Source organism: Sylvia atricapilla, chromosome 15, assembly GCF_009819655.1.
Source record: "Sylvia atricapilla isolate bSylAtr1 chromosome 15, bSylAtr1.pri, whole genome shotgun sequence".
Classification (NCBI taxonomy): Eukaryota; Metazoa; Chordata; class Aves; order Passeriformes; family Sylviidae; genus Sylvia; species Sylvia atricapilla.
In genome coordinates this window covers 6,139,517-6,158,194 of record NC_089154.1, presented here as the reverse complement: position 1 = coordinate 6,158,194, position 18,678 = coordinate 6,139,517, and the positions used below count along the sequence as shown (strand labels likewise).

At 51.4% G+C, this 18,678-nt stretch overlaps 2 protein-coding genes across 2 annotated transcripts in view; both read left to right on the top strand.

The window, feature by feature from the left end:
* CACNA1H (calcium voltage-gated channel subunit alpha1 H) overlaps positions 1 to 7,786 on the top strand; it is a 108,787-nt gene extending 101,001 nt beyond the window's left edge. The window contains exons 31-33 of the mRNA XM_066329904.1: positions 1,001 to 1,184; positions 5,218 to 5,390; positions 6,061 to 7,786. Of these exons, the coding sequence (XP_066186001.1) occupies positions 1,001 to 1,184; positions 5,218 to 5,390; positions 6,061 to 7,176 (1,473 nt within the window). The 3' untranslated portion in view covers positions 7,177 to 7,786. The remainder of the gene's footprint in view (positions 1 to 1,000; positions 1,185 to 5,217; positions 5,391 to 6,060) is intronic.
* A 7,502-nt stretch (positions 7,787 to 15,288) lies between these two features.
* B9D1 (B9 domain containing 1) lies at positions 15,289 to 18,451 on the top strand. The gene is made up of 7 exons (XM_066329903.1): positions 15,289 to 15,356; positions 16,023 to 16,091; positions 16,173 to 16,284; positions 16,358 to 16,454; positions 16,874 to 16,936; positions 17,784 to 17,851; positions 17,949 to 18,451. The coding sequence occupies exons 1-7, from the start codon at positions 15,300 to 15,302 to the stop codon at positions 18,074 to 18,076; spliced, it is 594 nt and encodes a 197-aa protein (XP_066186000.1). The 5' UTR covers positions 15,289 to 15,299; the 3' UTR covers positions 18,077 to 18,451.
* Positions 18,452 to 18,678: the final 227 nt, after the last annotated feature.

Sequence of the window (18,678 nt, the reverse complement as noted above, 5' to 3'; positions counted from 1 at the left end):
TGGCGGAGAGGAGAAAAAACAGCCCAGCAGAGCAAAGCAAAATACATTTAATTTAAGACATGCAGCTGGGAAACATGTTTTCAATCAGTCACTGGGAGGTTGACATGAAAGAAAAGCAGAGGGATTCTAGATGTTTTAGATAAAAGGGTAACTGGGGAGGGGAATGTGTTCAGCCGGGATGCAGGGCCTGGCCCAGGGGCTCCTGCTCCCCCAACACATGGCCAAGCCGTGGCATCACCTCTCAGCTTCTCCATCAGCACCTCGGGGGCATCATTTGCATCCCTAAAGCTTCCTGTGAGCCCAGGGTGGATTTGCTGAGGTACCTGAGCAGGGTCAGGTTTAAGGTTCGTGGTGTTCATTTCCAACCAGACCCATTTCAGTGACAACAAAGAAAAATTCCTTTTCCACCCCCAAACATGCTCCACACCCCCACCTCACTACCACCATGTCTTCTCCTTCCCTCTGCCTCCTTCTTCAGGGCTCAGCGGTGCCCAAAACGCTCCAGGTTTTAGGAGGCAGGCAGTGGTTTTGCAGTGGTGTCGATGTGTTTGAATGTCTGCCCTGTGAGAGTGTTCTGGGGAGAATTTCCAGAAGGACTTGTTTTGGCTCTTCTGTCCTCTCTTTGAGGAGAAGGATGCCACCCTCAGGGCTCCTGAAAGCATCTCTTTGGAACATCAGATGGGGAAAATGTGAGAAATGCTGCTTTTCTTGTGTGTTTAACAAATGGGCTCCTTTTCCCCAGCCTTTCCTTTATCTCTGTGTGCCCAAGAGTTGGCTTTGGACAAAAAGTCGATTTTTTTTTTAATGGTGGGTCACTGATGCCTCCCTTTATTCCAGCCACATCCTGAGCTCTTCCCTCCGTGTAAGTTTGCTGTCCTGCAGGCTCTGGGTGAGACCCCAATGTGAACACCTGCACAAGGCTTGGGAAGCAGCAAGGGAAGGAATTCCCTATGAATTCCCCACTGGGGTGAGCCCATCTCCCTCTCTCGTTGCTCTGCAGGGTAGTGCAGCCTCCCTGAGGCCCCAGGATTCCCAGAACCTGCTGACAGTCCGGAAGATCTCCGTGTCCAGGATGCATTCCCTGCCCAATGACAGCTACATGTTCCGGCCCGTGACTCCAGCCAAGGCCCCGCTCCCCCTGCACGAGGTGGAGATGGAAACCTACCCCTGCAAAGCCCAAAGAGGTACCACCCTGGGAGATTCCCCTGCCCTGAGGCAAAATTTTGGGTTCCTGATGTGTCTTGGAAAGACAAGTGTCTGCTAAGGAAGGCAGGAGCCTTCCTTGAAATAGAAAATATGAACCCCCCCCCTCCCTCTGAATTATATTTTTGAAATTAACTCTCATGGGTTAATAACTAAACGGGCATAATAGTTAAATGGGCATAATAGCTAAATGGGCTCTCGGGCAAAGTTATGGGAATAACAGTTCTTTACTAAGAAAATTGAACTAAAAATGATGCAGAAGTAAAAAAAAAAAAAAAAAAAAAAAAAAAAAAAAAAAAAAAAAAAACCAACCACAAACACTGCCAGAGGCAGAATATAACCTGACACCCCGTTGGTCAGGGTGTTGGAGCAGTCCAATCCAGTCCTTCTGCAGTGACAGATGTGGTTCTGTTGGAGCAATGAGCAATGATCCTGTTCAAGGGTGCAGTTTTCCTCTGAAGCTCCAGTGGTGCTGAGATGGGGCTGGTTTTCCTCTGGGAATCCAGTGCAGACAGGCTGTGCTGGTGCTCGGAATCCCAGGGTTGATCCAGGTGGGAATGCTGGGCTCCTCCCCCTGGGTGGAGCCTCTCCCCATGGGATGATGGAATTGTCTCAGCCCTGCAGTGAGCCTGGACGGCCCATGGACAGCAGATACCCCTGGAGGGAGGGTGGGTCCTGGAAGGGACAAAGAAACACTGCCCCACCTGGTGATAGAATACAAACCTCTGGTTACATCTTGCAACCCAAGGCATCATGACAAAGAAGGATGTGGAGGGGCTGGAGTGTGTCCAGGGAAGGGGCTGGAGCACCAGGAGCAGCTTGGGGGGCTCAGCCTGGAGAAAAGGAGGCTCAGGGGGAAACTTCTGACTCTCCACAACCCCCTGGCAGGAGGAGGAGACAGGGTTGGGCTCTGCTCCCAAAGGAAACAGCCTCAAGTTCTGCCAGGGCAGGTTTAAGATTTAATTATATTATCATTAAATAATTCTATTTATTAAGAATATTATAATAAATTATATTCTTATTTCCCTAAGAGTATTAGGGAAATTCTCTTCACTGGAAGGGTGTTCAAGCATCAGAACAGACTCCCAGGGCAGTGGTGGGGTCACCATCCCTGGAAGTGTTCATAAAACCTGTGGATCTAGTACCTGGGGAATTGATTTAGCGCTGGCCTTGGCAGTGCTGGATTCATGGTTGGAATCCGTGGATTTTTCCAATCTTTACAATTCCATGGTTGCAACCACGGGGCAGCAGCTGCACAGGGGGGTTCACTGGGGAGCAACCAACCCAAACCTGGCCTGAGCAGGGTTTGCTTTGATCCAATCCCATCCGCACAACACTGGTTTCCCACATCCTGCATAATTCCACATTTCCATCCCTTTCCCAGGAGCCAGCTGGTGGCTCAGATGTTTGGGGAGAAGCGAGGCTCCCAAACACAGGTACAGGTTTTTAGCCAAGGAAAAGGGAGCTGTGCATTCCCTCTGACTCCTGCCTGCGGATCAGTAACATCCCCAGGAACAAAAGCCGGAGTCGGGATCGCTTCCAGCATAATTCCTCATCGTTTCAGGCAGGCTGCAGCCTCAGGGCAGTGCCTTTCAGCACCACACATGGAGTTCAGAGCTGCAGGGGTTTCTTTGGGAGCAGAAAGATTAGAAACCACTCTCTGGTTCTTCCCGAGCCCGGCCTTGTAATGAATGTCGTGGAGAGACCCCATGGAGAGACCCCATAATCCGGGAATCACGAGTGCAGGAGCCTTTGAGGGGGCATTCATCCACTGCAGCCTCCTACATTTCCCTGAAAAGGCCTTTCTGTCTCTTTTGTCGAGCTGCTTTGAAGGGGAAATCGATCTGAAACACAATCTCTGCCTCCCTAAAAGCACACGTGCTCCCGGAGCGGCTCCCAAGAACTGTTCTCAGCCTGGTTCCCTTTGATCCGGCCGTGGTTTGAAATGCAAGAACTGCTCAGTGGGTTCTGCAAACCCTGATTTGCTCTGATTTCCTTGGGAGAAGGAACTCTGTGTTTGTTCAGACTCACTGGGAGCCAGGCCATGTTCTCTGCTCAGTGTTTATTATTATTTCACCTGCAAATTCCTTGTGAAGGAAAGAAAACAGAGGTTGAGTTTCACGGGCGGTCTCCTGAGGCTGCTTTTCATCCCTAGAGTGGTTGTAAAGCAGGATTTATATCCACATAAAACTGCTGGGATGTTGGCAGGGGTGGGTAGAACCCACCAAGAATTCTCTGATGTTTTCTGTGTTCCTACTTTTCTCTCCAAGAGCACTGGAGGGATGGATATGATGGGTATGATTTTTTACCTGGTGGTAAAACCAGCAGCACCCTGAGCTGTGCTGCTCCTGAGCTGCCCAAACCCTGCTTCAAGCCACAGATCCATAAATTATATCCAAATAAAACTGCTTTCATGAGCATCTGTGTTTCCATGGGCTTCAGGATGTCTGATCTTCTCCCAGTGCTCTGCCGACCACACAGTGAAAATCTTGTGGGATGAGCAGATCTCAGGATATTTTTGTTTTAGATGCAGTTTGCTGATTTCCTAGAAAAACAAGGGAAAAAATATCCAATTCCAGAGGTCTTCAGTGCTCCTGAGCATCCAGTCTGGAGGGGGTTTGGGTTTCCTATATGAGAGCTCGATGGAAAGTTTCCAACAGGAGGAAATTCCAGCTGAGGACAGGGAGTAGAGCATTGGGTCTGGATTTTATGACCGTGTTTGTGACAGATTTTATGACAGAGTTTTTCTGCATCATAAAAAGCGTTTTATAAAGCCTGGAATAGCACATGAACAGCACAGGCTCAGCCTGAAACTCTGGGTCTAGCAGAGCCCAAAAAAAAAACAGGGAGAAACGGGATGGGGGCAGGAATTCCTTCTGTGGTGTTCTGGAGAAAAGCTCCAAAAGAAAAATTATTAAACACTCACTTTTCTTCATCCCCACCAACAAATCTGTCTGTGAAGTGCAACTGCCATGTGTGTGGATGGCTTTTGTCAGAGGCTGAAGTTCCCTGACCCCTGGGTGAGATCTCTTGGAGTGATGGATAATGGTGTTGTTAACATGGAGAGGGGCAGCGCTGGAGGAACAGACGCTGCGCTTCAAACTAATGAGGACAATAAATCCTGCAGCCAAAAACCAGAGGAGCAGGAGATCTTTCAAACAACTCCCAAGTGCAGTAAAGCAGCACCATGGATGGAGTGGGGAAGGAGGGATGGCCTTCAGGCACAGCACAGGAGGCTTTGGGAGGAGAAAGATTCCAGCCTGACCATAGCTCAGGGCTGTCAGGGCACTTGGAGCTCCACGAGCTCCTGGTGGGACCAGGCTGAGCCAAGCTGTGCCTCAGGGACAAGCCCCTGGTGGTGGCTGGGCTGCGGGGAAGAACCACCCTGGGCCTGCAGTGATGCCTCAAGAGGCTGCCTGGAACAGAGGCTGGACAGCGTTAAAGGAATAAAGTGTGGGGGGATTTGTTAAGAAGGCCTTCAAAGGATGCACCTCGGGCAGTTCAAGAGCCTGGCCAGGGATACACCCAAGACGGACGACAGGTCACAAGTTTTCACATATTTATAAGTTTTGGTCCATTTACATATTGAGATTGGGGTTTAATTGTCCAGTTACAGCTTCAGGTTGTGAGGTCCCATCCTTCTTGTTTCTTTTCTTCAGCCCACCCTTGTTTGTGCTTTTGGACCTCAAAGTTGTACTCGTTGTCCTTGGTCTCCAGCAGGAAAAGGATTTGTTTTGTCTGCCTGCTCTGTGAGGAGAGCTGACTAACACTTAATGTGATGCTCAGAACTACTCTCCTAGGCAGCACAAAATCTGAAAAACATGAAAGATGAAACTTAAGGCATCAACTCCACCACCACCCTGGGCAGACCATCCCAGTACTTTACCACCCTTTCCGCAAAAAAAAACCCCTTCTCCTTCTCCCTGCTGTGTTTACTCCCCTCCTGAACCTTCTGCCCCCAAACCCTGAGAGCCCCGAGGCCAAGCAGTGACTGCTCCCTGTGTCCTGCCCTAGGATCCATCACCTCCATCCGCTCCCAGCCCGTGGGGACGAGCTCCTCTCTGAGGGTGCCCCTGGAGTCGCTGCCCGCGCGCTGCCCCGGCCACGAAGGGCGGCACCGCTGGAAGGTCCTGGCTCCCCATGGAACCCCCCGATCTCCTTCTCTCAACAAGCTGCTCTGCAGACAGGTGAGGGCCCAGAGCATCCAGAGGTAACTCCTGTGTTGTCCACCTGGTTCCTTGCCCTTCCTTCCCAGTCCTTTCTTGTGTTTCTTTGCTTGGAGGTAAGGGTAGAGTTCCTGTTTTGGAATGAAACGTGCCATAAATTTTAAATAATTAATTTTATATTCTTGTCCCAGCAAATGACATGTGGGAAGGCCCCTTTCCCCTACTTCCACCTTCATGGCTGCGCTATTCCAGGAAATAAGAGTTAAAGCATGGGGAGAAGGTGCCCAAATCTGTTTTACCAGTGCTGGGTGAGCCTTCCACTGTGATGGGTTCTGCTGGCTCAGGATTTGGGGCTGGAGCAAGACCAAGGCCCAGCACATGCCAGCCCTGAACGTGAAGGCTCCTGCCAGCAAAAGTTTATCCTCTTGTACAGGACGGTGTGACAGAACTGGCAGGAATGAGGTGGTCTGTGGTAGACCTCAGTGCCACGGGCTCCCCGTCCCTGTGAGCAGCCCAGGCCAGATTGGATGGGGCTTGGAGTAGCCTGGACTGGTGGAAGGTGTGGAAGGAGTGGAGCTTTAAGACCCCTTCCAACACAGCACGTTTCTGTAGCTCTGTGTCCATCACTAGAGGTGCTGCTGCCCAGCACATCCCCAGGCTCTCACCCCTCTGCTCTCTCCTCCCCTTCCAGGAGGCCGTTCGGACGGACTCGGTAGACGGACAGACTCCAGAGCGCAAAGACAGCCTGCAAGCAGAACCTGGAGAGCCCCAACCATCAGCAAAGCAGTCCCAAAGCTCCCTCACCCCCAGCCCTCTCCATTCCCCCCTCCCGGCCACCCCTCCACGTTCCCCTCCATCCTCCCCACACCGGCCCCTGGGCCCCCTGGCACGGAAGCACACTTGTGGCCAGCACAGCATTCCCAGCCGGCCGCCCAGCCCCAGCAGCTCCCCCGGCCCCGAGGGCTGCCAGGGGGAGCCCTCAGACCTGGCTGACGAGGAGGTTCGGCACATCAACAGCTCGGCCAAAGACTGGGCAGAGGAGCACTCGGACCCCGGCAGCCGCTCCACCTCGCCCTTCCCCTCCCCGGCCCCGTCCCCCGTGCCCCTCAAGAACTGCAGCACAAGCAGCCTCTCCCGCAAGGAGAAGGACTTGAAGAAGTTCTACAGCACCGACACCAAGGGCTTCCTCAGCAAGCCCAGCTGGGCCGACGAGCAGCGGCGGCACTCCATCGAGATCTGCCCCTCCGGCAGCGCCTCGGACTGCGGCTTCCCGGAGCCCGCCGAGGACAAGCAGCGGCCCCCCGGCCACGTCCAGCCCGAGGCCGACTACATCCACGGAGCCCGGAGGAAGAAGAAGATGAGCCCGCCCTGCATTTCTATAGATCCTCCCATGGAGGACGACGGCGCGGCGGCCCCACGCACCAAACCCTCCGAGAACACCCTGCTGCGGAGGAGAACCCCGTCCTGCGAGTTCCCGGCCTACCGAGAATCCCTGGAGCTCCCGGAGAGCCAGCCCCAGTGCCGAGGGGAGCAGCACCTCAGCGTCCCCAACTTCTCCTTCGAGCAGCTGGACGGCGGCTCCTTGAGCAGCCTCTCGGAGCTGCTGGACAGCGGCCAGCCCACGCCGGGCTCGGCGGACTCGCGGCCGGACGTGGAGCTGAAAAAGACGGATCACTTAAAAACTCAGCGGGGCAACGGCGAGAGGGGCAAGGAGCTGCTGGGCACCGCCAAGAGCCCCCTGCACAAGCAGGACTTGGGCCCCGCCGTGACTGTGGCCACAGAAGAAGGCACGGAGGACCCAGTATAGCTGCTGGGATGGGGGAGAGGGGGGCGTCTCAAGGGCTTGTCACCAATGTGGGGGTTCCAAAGCGAGGGGACAGAGGGGTGGCCGTCACCGGGGCCATCCCCTCGCTGCTGTCGCCCGTTGGGAAGCGCTGTGGAAGTTTGCAAAAATAAAAACCCACACGTACACACACACACACATATGGAAAAAATGGAAAAGAAACCAAACGAGCGGCTGGACGAAGCTGGGGATGGGTTTCTTTTGGGGGGAGGATTTGGCAAGAGGTTTTGGGGTTTCTTTTCTAAAGGGAAGGTGGGGTTGATGCAGGGGTGGCTTGGTTCCTCCCACCCCGCTCTGTGGCCTCGATCACATTGATTCGAGCCCGAGGCGGTGGTGGTTGGGATTTGGGGGGATTCTCTTGGGGTTTTGTTGTTTTGTTGGGTTTGGGTTTTGGTTTTTTGGGGGGTTTTTTATTTTATTTTAAAGTTGCTCAACTTTTCCTGAGGCACCTTTTCGAGCTGTCACGTTAACGCTGGAGTGCCTGGGAGCTGGACATTATCTGTATATCAGCAGTTCTAGAAATAAAAATTCTGTATTTGTGAGCTACAAAATGAGGAAACAAACAAACAAAAACCTGGAAAAAAAACCAGACCCACAAAAACTCTCTCTTCATAATGCACATATTTTTATAGAGAAACAGAGATGCTGTTTTTTTTTGCATTACATGGGTGGTGTTTCCTTGGGTTTTCTGTGGAATTAATTATTCCAGCCATTCATTTTCCAAATGTTTCTCCTCTTTCTTCACTTCCCTTCCTTGCCTTCCCTCCACCGTCACCCCACCAGCTTCTTCTCACAGCTGATGCTTCTGACATCTCGCTCATTTTTCTTTTGTACTTTAGAGGTTGTCCTAATTACAGACAAAAAAACCAAATCACTACTGAATTGTAGCCAGTGCAATAAGTTATTCATTCTTCTTGTCTGTCCAACTGTCCTGTTGCTTTTTTTCCCCCTTTTCTTTTTTTTTAACTGAAATTCAGGTTAAACGTCGCAATAATCTGAACTAATGTGCACAAAGACGGTTTCTTGTGTTACAAAGAGAAAAAACTAATGAAAAAAAAGGAAAAAAAACTACATTTACAGAGAGATTAAAGAAACTGAACAAATAAATAGTAAATTATTTAAGAAATGTATTTTGTTTACTGCAGTTCTAAGTAAATTATTGATACAGTGTGTAAAGGTGTAAAGAGCTGTCGTAGGTGATGTTCTTTGTGAGCATTTAAGGTGATGATTTGTCCTCCTCGTGGCAGAACAACTCCGACCCCTGGGGGCACTTTGCACTCCCTGTCCCTCCCTCCTCATCCCTGGACACGTTCCCTTCCCAAGGCCCTTCCAGAAGCCTCTAGAGGAATCCAGCCACCTTTTACCACCACTTCGGGGTGGGGGGGGTGGGTTTGCAGCTTCTGGGGTTGATTTTCCTCTCTTAGCCTCCTTCCCCACCCCTCCTGCAGGCCCTGTGTCCAGGGCACAGCTTGGCCACGGGAAATAGGAGCAGGAAGGAGCCCGTGGACACCCAGGGGGGAACAAACCCATCCAGTCCTTTCCGTTTGGTTCCTTCCGTGCTGCCTCATATTTATGCCTTCACATTTATCTTCTGTTATCGATGCATCCATTACTCCAAAGGAAATGTATCTTGTTTCACATCTATTAAACTGTATAAACTGGAAGCGTGGGCCTCCCTTTGTGCCGCAGCGGGGGGAGCCCAGGTGTGCCCCTCCCTTTCCCAGAGCTCGGCATTCCCCAAAAACTCTTTGCTCAACCCCTCACCCAGCCAGGTGTGAACCATCCCCGCTGGAGCTGGAGGCTTCTCCCGCCTCCCCCTGAGCTCAGAGAATCCCTCACCTCACCCAGGAGTCTCCATATGTTGATCCGGCTGCTTCCCGAGGAGCACCTGCGCCGCCGTAATTAAGAGTCGTTTAGAATTATTGTAAATAATGATTCTGTCTCGGCGGGATGGCGAGAGGAATTCCAGAAAAAGAGCCACAAAATCCATGATTAACAGCGCTTTGGGGAGGATGGCAAACTCCTTTTTGCTGCAGTTTAAGGAGGGGAGGCGAATCCCTCTGAGGCCTGCCTGGAGGTGTGGGGGATGCTCCGGGGTGTCCCTCAGGGTTCGGGGACACTCAGGGTGTCATTTACTGCTGGCATTATTTAGCTTTGCTGGAAAAGGCCTAAATTCCCTTCTGGCTTGTGCCTGAATTCTCTTCAGGGGAAAAATCCTCTCAGCCACGGGGCTGGTGGCTGATGGTGGTGATGGAGAGGGGGGCGTAGAACAACTTGGAAGGGCTTGAAGCCATGGCATTGTTGGGAATGATCTGGGATATTTTCTTCTGGTTCTGGCTCTGCTCAGCCTGCCACTCTTCCCAAAGCCCTTCCCAAAGCTCAATCAGGACCCAAAACAACCCCATCCATGAGCCTGCAGGAACATCCTGGCAGCGTGAGGAGAATCAAGCTCCAGCTGGACTTTCCAAGAGCAGAGAGTGACCGTGGATCGCTCCCTGATGCCTCTTTTGGGGATATTCACCTGGACTGGCAGGTGCAAACCCCCCACAGCTGCATCCCCAAACCTGGCCATGACCAGAGAAACTATTTAACATCAGCCAGTGTTAATTTTGTTGATTAAATCTCTGCAGCATTAAGCAATTTCCCCCCGGACTGTCTGCAAGCCTTGCTTAAGATCGGAAGTGAAAAGCACGAGGTAAAAGCAAGTCATGATTATTTAATCGGATCGATTTCTATTTTGCATTTTTAATGGCCATTCAGTCCTGTCCATTTATCAGGCAGACTCTGCCCCAGCACTCTCCATTCCAGCAAACCCACAGCCCACAGGGACGGGTGCTGTGTCCATCTGGGCTGGCTCAGAGCCACCTCAGCACCCTTTGAGGAGCAGGAATCAGACAGGGATTAAAAACCACCATGCTGAGGAAGGAAACCATCACAGGGGCTCTGCTTCAAGGGTAAATCTCAGATGGCATCGATCTGAAATTCTCTTTGTCATGCTGGGGAGGAAAAATAAGCTTTTAAAAAATACCAACCACCAAATCTGACGCCATCCTGGGTGCAATTAGCCCCAACCTTAATCTGTCAGAGCTGTGAGATCATACAGGTTGCATGAATGCTAATAAGCATTTGATATTTGTACAAGCTTTCTGGGGATGAATAATTCAATTGACTTCATCCATTAAATTTCCCCTATTAAGTTTTCAAGCCGTGGCTGGGTTTTAATGGCTGGGGCCACCTCATCCTCCAGACGAGGGGGCTTAATTAGGAATTTTAGCACACCCTGACAGAGCCACAGGAGCTGAAATCTCTGTGGCTCTTTGGGTTTTGAGCAGCTCGTGTCTCTCTGCTGGAACCCTGCTGAGCTCCTGGAATAACTCCAGCTCACACCAGGTGAGTGCTCTATCCTCTTTCCAGCATGATGGTGCTGCCACAGGCTGGTTTAGCCCTTTCCACGGGCTCAGCCCCTCTCTGGAGGCGGGCAAGGTGCTGAGGGGCTGCTTGGGGTGAGGGATGTGCAGTGGCACTGATGCACCCCCTGGGTTTTGGCACCACTCGATGATTCTGTGGGTCTCTTCCAACTCAGGATGTTCCATAATTCCAGGATTCCCTGGCATTCACTGATGCAAAGATGCCACCAGGAGTGTTCCACACCCAGCTTGGGCTGCTCCTCATGCCAGGACCCTTCACTTGTGCCCCTCACTTGTAGGTGAGCATTGGGTTGTTTTGTTCCAGCTGTGGATGTCGGGCCATCCAGTGAAAAATAAATCCGTTCACCATGAAAGGGAGAAAATGCCAACGACCCTCATTAAGTCACACCACAGGGAAGAATCAGATTAATGATTTGAATATTTGATTGAAGTCCCCTGGAGCAGCTTATTCTGATTCTGCTTTGCCCCACGTGGAGGCATAAGCTGCTCAGGGCCCGTGGCCACGTCTGCAGGGTCTGTTGGATGCATGGAAAGCAGCGTTCCCACCTGAGTTATTCCCAAAAAATGCCCTCACCTCTGGACAACAAGCAGGAGAGCTCCATGCCTGACAGGAGAAGGAGTTTGTTTACCCTCCCCTCTTCTCCCTGCTTTTATTCCTTGTGTCCTTATCAAACCCAACTGTCCTGCTGGGCACCATCTCCCCAGGTCTTCCTCACCCCTCCCCACCTCCATGTCAATTTATTCTGACGGGCTCATTAATTAATTTTGCTCATTAGCCAAAAGAAATCTCACCGATGATAATGAGTTCCAATACAAATTAATTCTACAGGGAAGACCAGGCACTTCACAGTTCCTTGGCAGCGACAGAGTCTGGACCCAGCAGGGCCCCTGGCATGGGGCTGGCAGCCACATGGACACAGGGATCATCCCTGGAAACGTCCAAGGACAGGTTGGACAGCAAGCTGGCATAGTGGAAGGTGTCCTTGCCCATGGCAGGGGGTGGAATGGGATGAGCTTTAAGGTCCTTTCCAACAGAAACCATTCTGGGATTCAGCCACGTAACACAAAACCCACCTTGGCGTCGCCCAGGTGCCTTCCCACCACACTCAACCCCCAGGGGTATATATTCAGCAGGAATTACAGCAGGAATATCCCCCTCTGTGTGCTGCTGTGAGATCCCACTCTTTCCCTGCTTGATTTGAGCAGCAGAAGCAAAAGGCAGGGAAGACAAAGGGCAGGGAAGCTCCCTGCAGCCTCCTGGCAGGCAGGGATGAGTCAAGGCTGTGCAAACAACTCTAAAAATACAAACGCTTTATTGCACATTAATGACACCATCAAATGTATTTCACTGGCCATTTACCAGGTGTCGATCATAAATGTTTGGGATTCGAAATAAACTTTTGTGCTGTGCCACTCTGGTGGTGTTTGTGCCTCTCTCACCTCCCCTGGATCAGCCTCGGGGCTTGAGCAGAGAGTGGAGACAAAGGAGCTGCTCCTGCTCCCTCCCTGCAGCACGGGGTGTCTTTCCACTCTCTTTTCCAGGGATCTACTGCTCCTACTGTGATTACAGTGGATGAGGCCAGAGCTGGGGAGATGGGCAGGAGACACATCCCACAGAAATCCCACAGAAATCCTACAGGGATCCACCACTGGCTCTGTGGCCTGGCAGCTTTACCCAGGGGGAGGAGAGCCCCTGCCTGCTCTCCCCAGGGCTCATCCAGAGGCAGTTCCAGGGGAAACCCAGGGAAAGGGCTCACCACAACTCTCCAGCCTCCCTGGGAGCCCCTGGACGTGGAGCCAGACAGCCTGGGCAGGTCACGGTGGTTGGGTTTGACTCAGAAGCTCCCAGGGACAGACTTCCAGCAGTCTGGATTTTTCCAGCCCCTGGCTCTTCCTGGGAATGAAGCAAACAGAACTCCCTCAGCTGTTTGACATGCCTCCTGCACAGAGATCAGTGCTTAAGGGACACTGGGAATGGTTCTGCGGGAGCTGGGATCCAACCTGGAGGAGGTGACAAGTCAGTGATCAGTGTGTCCTTCCTCCCTGTGAGGATGACTGTGGCTCCAAACATGCCAGGGAGGGTTCCCATGAGTCCCATCACAAATCACAGGACTGGGACAAGTCCTGGAGAAGAGGAGAGGCCAGGAGAAACAGCAGCATTGCTAAATAACACCCATGGGGTCTCCATCATCCACAAACCTTCATCATGCATGGAAATCAAACTCTCTGATGGAGCATTAATTAAGTTTTCCAGCAGGATAAAACCAATTCCTAGCTTGAGATTTCACTCTGCTCGCACAGATTAAAAAATACAGCTGATTAAAACAAGGCTGGCTTGCAAAGAAGGGAAAAATAAAAGGTCTTGTTATGGCTAGGAGGGGACAGAGCCCCTCCAGATGCAGGTACAGATGACTCACGGCTGCTGAATAACCCCCCTGCTGCCTCCCTGCCATGGGGAAGGTCTCTTAGTGCTGGGAGAACTCCTCCAGCAGCTGTATATCACCTGCCAGGCAACAAAAATGTCCTGAAATTGGCTCCAGGGTAGCTGGTAGCCAAGTGCAGTGTTAATTAAACAGCCTCACTGGCTGCTCCAGACAGCTGCTCCAGAACGGCTCTACCTCCCCCCCACCCCGATGATTTTCAGTTCAAATGAATTCTTTTCCCTGAAGCATTTCTGAAGGGCTGTGGAGAAGGGATAACATTTCAGGTATTCCCTGCCATCCCTCCTGCTTTCCTGTCCCCTTCTTCTCTCGGCCAGATTTGTTTGGCCTGAAAAACCGAGTTGAAACAGGTATTGACAGCGAACACATCCATTGAAATGGGGAAAGGCTTCCTTCATTCCTCCCACGCTTCCCCAGAGGGTCTGGCAGCAATCAACCATCCCAAAAAATTCCTCAAGGAGAGGGGAACGTGGCCTGGGATGCAGAAAGGAGGCAAAGGGATGAAGCACAGCAGGCTGGGGAGTCTCCATGGCGCTGACGTGTGCGTGGGCAGCAAATTTCCTTGTGTGAGCAGCAGCACTGCCACAGCCCCGATGGGCCAGCACCATGTCACCAGTCCAGAACTTGTGGCATTTTATCTTCTTTTTTCTGTTTGAGCCAGGATTAATTGCACGAGAGACGTTGTTCCGTGTTTGGACTCAGATGTTTATTAATTCTTATCTATAGTACAGGCTCACAGGCTGTGAGCTTTAGCTAACAGAGTGAAAAATGGCTCTGTCTCTATCTCTCTGCAAGGCTTTTTGAGAACAAACAGTCCAATTATTAAATGACACCTCAATTATTTTGGCTTTTAACCCAATAACCAATCACCCATGGTCCGCAATGTGGACTTTTCTACCCAATTACAAAATACCATCCAAACCCGTGAAGAAGATGAAAAAGGACTCAGCCTCCACCCTAAAACCTCCATCTTGCTTTATATATATATTACTATATTTTAAAACTTTAAAATCTAAGTTTTCCCCCTGTGATATCACACACTTCTATTCAAACCCCACACCCACAATCCCAGGGCTGTCACTCAATTTTGGGAGCCTTTTCCACAGCCTCAGGTCAAATGCAGTGTTTGCTGGGGGGTCAGTGCCTGTGAGCACAGAAAGGCTGGAATTCTCAGTGCCCAGGGTTCCAACAAGAACTGTCACATCCCTGGGCCGGAATTGTCACAGCCCTGGGCCAGAACTGTCACATCCCTGGGCTGGAATTGTCACATCCCTGGGCCGGAATTGTCACATCCCTGGGCCAGAACTGTCACAGCCCGGTCCCGTCCCCAGCCCAGCACTCTCACACCGCGGTCTCTGTACAGAAACAAGTCACCATCAGCAGATTTCAGCGGTTCCAGCTCCTGCAAAGCCTCAGCACCTTCATCCCTCTCATTTACACACCCAACTCACCCTTTTCCTTTTCATTAGAGCGGGATAATTAAACCAGCACGGTGCTGTTCCCTCCTTTCCCCACCCCACAGTCCAGCCCCAGAGGTGTGAGGGCGTTTCTCCTGATATCCGTGATTAAAATCGCCGTGCTGAGGGCACGGAGAGCCCCTCTCCTCACCGGCGGCCTGACCCTCCAGAGAGCACAAAATCCACCTTTTATTCCCCTCTTTCTCCCTCGCCGACACCTCTCGGCCCTTGCCCGGCAGCCGGAGCTGTTTCAGCAGCATCATCTAGCGGCCATGGCCTCCTCCACACACGGAATGGCCGGATCGGGAATTTCCTCGGCTGGAATTATCCCGGCCATCCCCAAATCCCGTCCGGCTCCTTCCCCACAGCAGCCGCGGCCCTGCGCATCCCTCACAGCGCTGGCGGCCCTGGGGCCGTGCCCAGCCCCGGTTGGGGTTGATTTAGGCTGATGTTAAATAATAAAAATGATAATCAATAAAGTTCTGGACACGTGGCGGTGCGAGGATAACGGGGCAGCGCCGGCCGGGCTCAGCGCCTGAGGGGAGCGGGTGGGATCGTCCCGGGGACAGCGGTGCCGGGAGAGCCGGGGTGGGGTGGCCGCCTTTAGGGGAGATATTGGGGCGATTTTGGGGCGATTTGGGGATGATTTGGGGGGCGATTTTGCGGACGGGGAGCCCCGCGAAGAGAAGAGAAGCGCGGCGCCGCGGAGGTTTGTCCGCTGCGCCGCCCCGTCCGTCACCACGGCAACCGGCGTGGCCGCCATGGCGGCGCCCAGCGTGTTCCTGCTGGCCGTGAGCGGGGAGATCGAGAGCGGGGAGGTGCGGGAGGGCCGGGGACAGCACGGGAAACACACCGCGACAGCACGGAGGGGTGGGGGATCGCCCTGGGCCGGTCTCGGTGCTGCGCTCCCCCGCGCGGGATGAGAACCTGGCTCCCACTCCTGAGCTCGGCCGGCCTCAGCCGCCAACGCATCCTCATCCCCTTCAGCCCTGCACACCCTCAGCGCCCCCATAACCCCGCCTGGCTTCATCCCCCATAACCCATCCCTGCCTTTGCCTCCCTGCCTCAAACTCAGCCCGGTCTCATCTCCCTAATCCAGCTCAGCCTTTTAACCCACCTCAGTCTCGGCTCGGCAAACCCACCTCAGCCTCGGTCTCCCCAAACCCTTCCCAATCTCAACCCCCCCAAACCCATCCCAATCTCAACCCCCCCCAAACCCATCCCAGTCTCAGCCCCCCAAACCCATCCCAGTCTCAAGCCCCCCAAACCCATCCCAGTCTCAGCCCCCCAAACCCATCCCAGTCTCAGTCCCCCAAACCCATCCCAGTCTCAGCCCCCCAAACCCGGCCTGTCTGACCCAGTCTCAGTGGCACAGGCTGCTCTCAGAACCCTGACTCAGGCAGATCCTCACCCCCAAAAATTCCCAGTGAATTCTCAGTGAATTCCCAGTGAACCCCCTCTCTCTTTGTCTCTCTCTCCTGCAGTTCCCGGGATTCGATGACCTCTACTGCAAGTTCTCCTTTGTCTACGGCCAGGACTGGGTCCCCACGGCGGTACAGCTCCTGTGTCCCCTGTCCCCACCCTGTATCCCCACCCTGTGTCCCCATCCCGGGCTCACCCCACATTCCCTGCAGGGCCTGGAGGAGGGAATCTCCCAGATCACCTCCAAGAGCAGCGTCTCTCCCACCACGCTGGTCTGGAACTTCCCCATCGACATCACCTTCAAGAGCACCAACCCTTTTGGCTGTGAGTGCTGAGGGGGGCTCCAGCCCTGGAGCCAAAGCCCCGTTTCCCCTCTCTCACCCCCGTTTCCTTGCAGGGCCACAGATTGTGCTCAGTGTCTACGGGCCTGATTTCTTTGGCCACGACGTGGTCAGAGGTTATGGGGCTGTCCACGTGCCCTTTGTGCCTGGCAGGTGAGTGCCACCCTGACCTGCAGGGCTCACACAGATCCTTGCCCAGTTATTCTGTTCTTTCAGAATGAAAAAAAAGCTCCCAAAAATCTCCTTCGTGGCGTCGTGTCAGCTCACAAAGATTTTCTAGCTGAGCTCTTTTCATCATGAAGTAAGTTTTGGTAATCCTGTAAAGCCCAAACTGGCCTGTAAAAAAACCAAATGTGAAGCTCAGTTACTCACACAATAAATTCTCATTCCCACCTCTGGGAATGGAGGGAGGAACCTCTTCTCTGTTCCTGTGTAAGTAACCCCTTTCTATGTGAAGGAAAAGTACCTGATGTCTCAGGAATTTCGTGCCTTCATAAACATAAAAATAATTTTTTTTAAATGCTTTTTTTTTTCCATTCCTGAAGTTCTGGGGGGTCTCCTCTGTGTTTCAGGCACAAAAGAACCATTGCTATGTTTGTCCCAGAGTCCACCTCGAGGCTGCAGCAGCTCACAAGGTAATAATTAATGACTTGAATTCATTAAAGAGTGAATTTCTCTCCTGTCCTTAGCCACAAAAGCATTTGCAGCCACTCCGTGGTGCAACTGTTCAGTGCCATAACCAGTTTTGTGTTCTGTAGGTAAAAATCATATTTTCAGCTGTCTGGGTCGTTTTTAATAGCTTCCATAAGCATATTATTTATATTAATAAACAATACTAAGATACAATAAACACATATTAACAGGTTAATATTACTAATATTGTACATTAATATACAATATTAATTATATTGATATAATGTGGTAATATAGACATAATTATCTATTAATATGTGATATAACGAGCACATTAATTACCTGCTAACTGCACTAAATTACTGCCTGAATCTCCTTGGTGCCATTTTGGAAGGACAGTCACAGGAAGAGCAAACCCATGAGAAAGCAATTGCCATTCTACATTGTTTTAAGAAATTCAAGGTCTCCAAGCCTTCTCTGGTTCTCTGGGTGATCAGGAGGAATTTTCCAACAATACCTTTGCCACAGAAAGATTCTTCTAGCCCAGAAAAAAAAACAAAATTTTTTTTTTGTTTTACAGATTCCACAAAATCTGTATGAAAACAGTTGCATTTTTTTTTCCTTAAGGCAAAACTCACCTTTGATTGCAGTAGATCAATAAAGGGAATCAAAAACCTGCTGGCAGTCTCACTGCTGTTCATTATTCTGTATTTTCCCTCCCAAACAATTCATTATTCTGTGTTTTTCCTCCCATCCAATTCATTATTTCGTATTTTCTCCTCCCACCCAATTAACTATTCTGTATTTTCTCTCCCATCCAATCAATTATTCTGTATTTTCTCCTCCCAGCTGGTTCACGGGGAGACGCCCGGAATTCACCGACCCCAAGGTGGTGGCACAGGGAGAAGGACGGGAAGGTGAGTCCTGGCAGCTCCTGGGTGCTCAAAAAAAGAGCTCCACAATTCACCCCAAACCTTCTTTTCACTGGGTTCGTGCCCATCCTCTCTGTGCCAGTGACCAGGGTGAGATCCCAAGGCTTTGTGACCATTTCCTTCAACGTGATGACCAAAGATCTGCACAAGCTGGGCTACGACCTCCCCCCTGCAGAAGGGCCTGGGGCCCAGGGGCTCCACAGCTTCTGAGCTCCCCAGGACAGCCCCAAAGCTCTTTGGGGCCTTTTAGGGAAAAGGAGGAGCTGCTTCAACTCAATCATTCCCCAAAAAAACCAACAAGCCTGGGAGGATCTGGGGAAACATCAAGCTAATCCTCGCAGTGAGATTGAAGCATTGTGAAAATCGATGTTATTGGTAACAGTCAGTGTTTTTAGGGGTCAGACTGTCTCAAAGTAAGACCTGGAACAAAGTATTTTTATAGCAGCCTTTTGTACACCTTTTTGTAGAATTAATGACACACAGAAAAGTTTCATGCTGTAGCATTTTTCCTGCAGTTAAAACTTTGTAAACCCGGTTACTTTTTAGTGATTTTTTGGGGCGGGGGGGGGGATTGTTAGTTTTGTTGGTTTTGGGGGGGGTTTTGTCGTTGCAAACAAGGAATTGAAATTATTGCATCTTCCAAAAATACTCCTGTAAATGCATCCTGCTCTAAGCTCTTTTAGGCTGAATAAACTCAATTGTATCAATTATCAATATCAAATACCAATTAATTTGTCTTTCTGCTGCTAAAGGGGTTTATTTGTTTGTGCCAGGATGTTTTTAAGGCCTAAATCATCCAAGCTCTGCCAGAC

Excerpts from the sequence above, each read along its gene's own strand:
- B9D1 (XM_066329903.1), top strand. The coding sequence starts at position 15,300 with ATGGCGGCGCCCAGCGTGTTCCTGCTGGCCGTGAGCGGGGAGATCGAG. Across the intron at positions 16,455-16,873 it reads GTGCCCTTTGTGCCTGGCAG|GCACAAAAGAACCATTGCTA; the intron begins GTGAGTGCCACC and ends TCTGTGTTTCAG. Across the intron at positions 16,937-17,783 it reads AGGCTGCAGCAGCTCACAAG|CTGGTTCACGGGGAGACGCC; the intron begins GTAATAATTAAT and ends TTCTCCTCCCAG.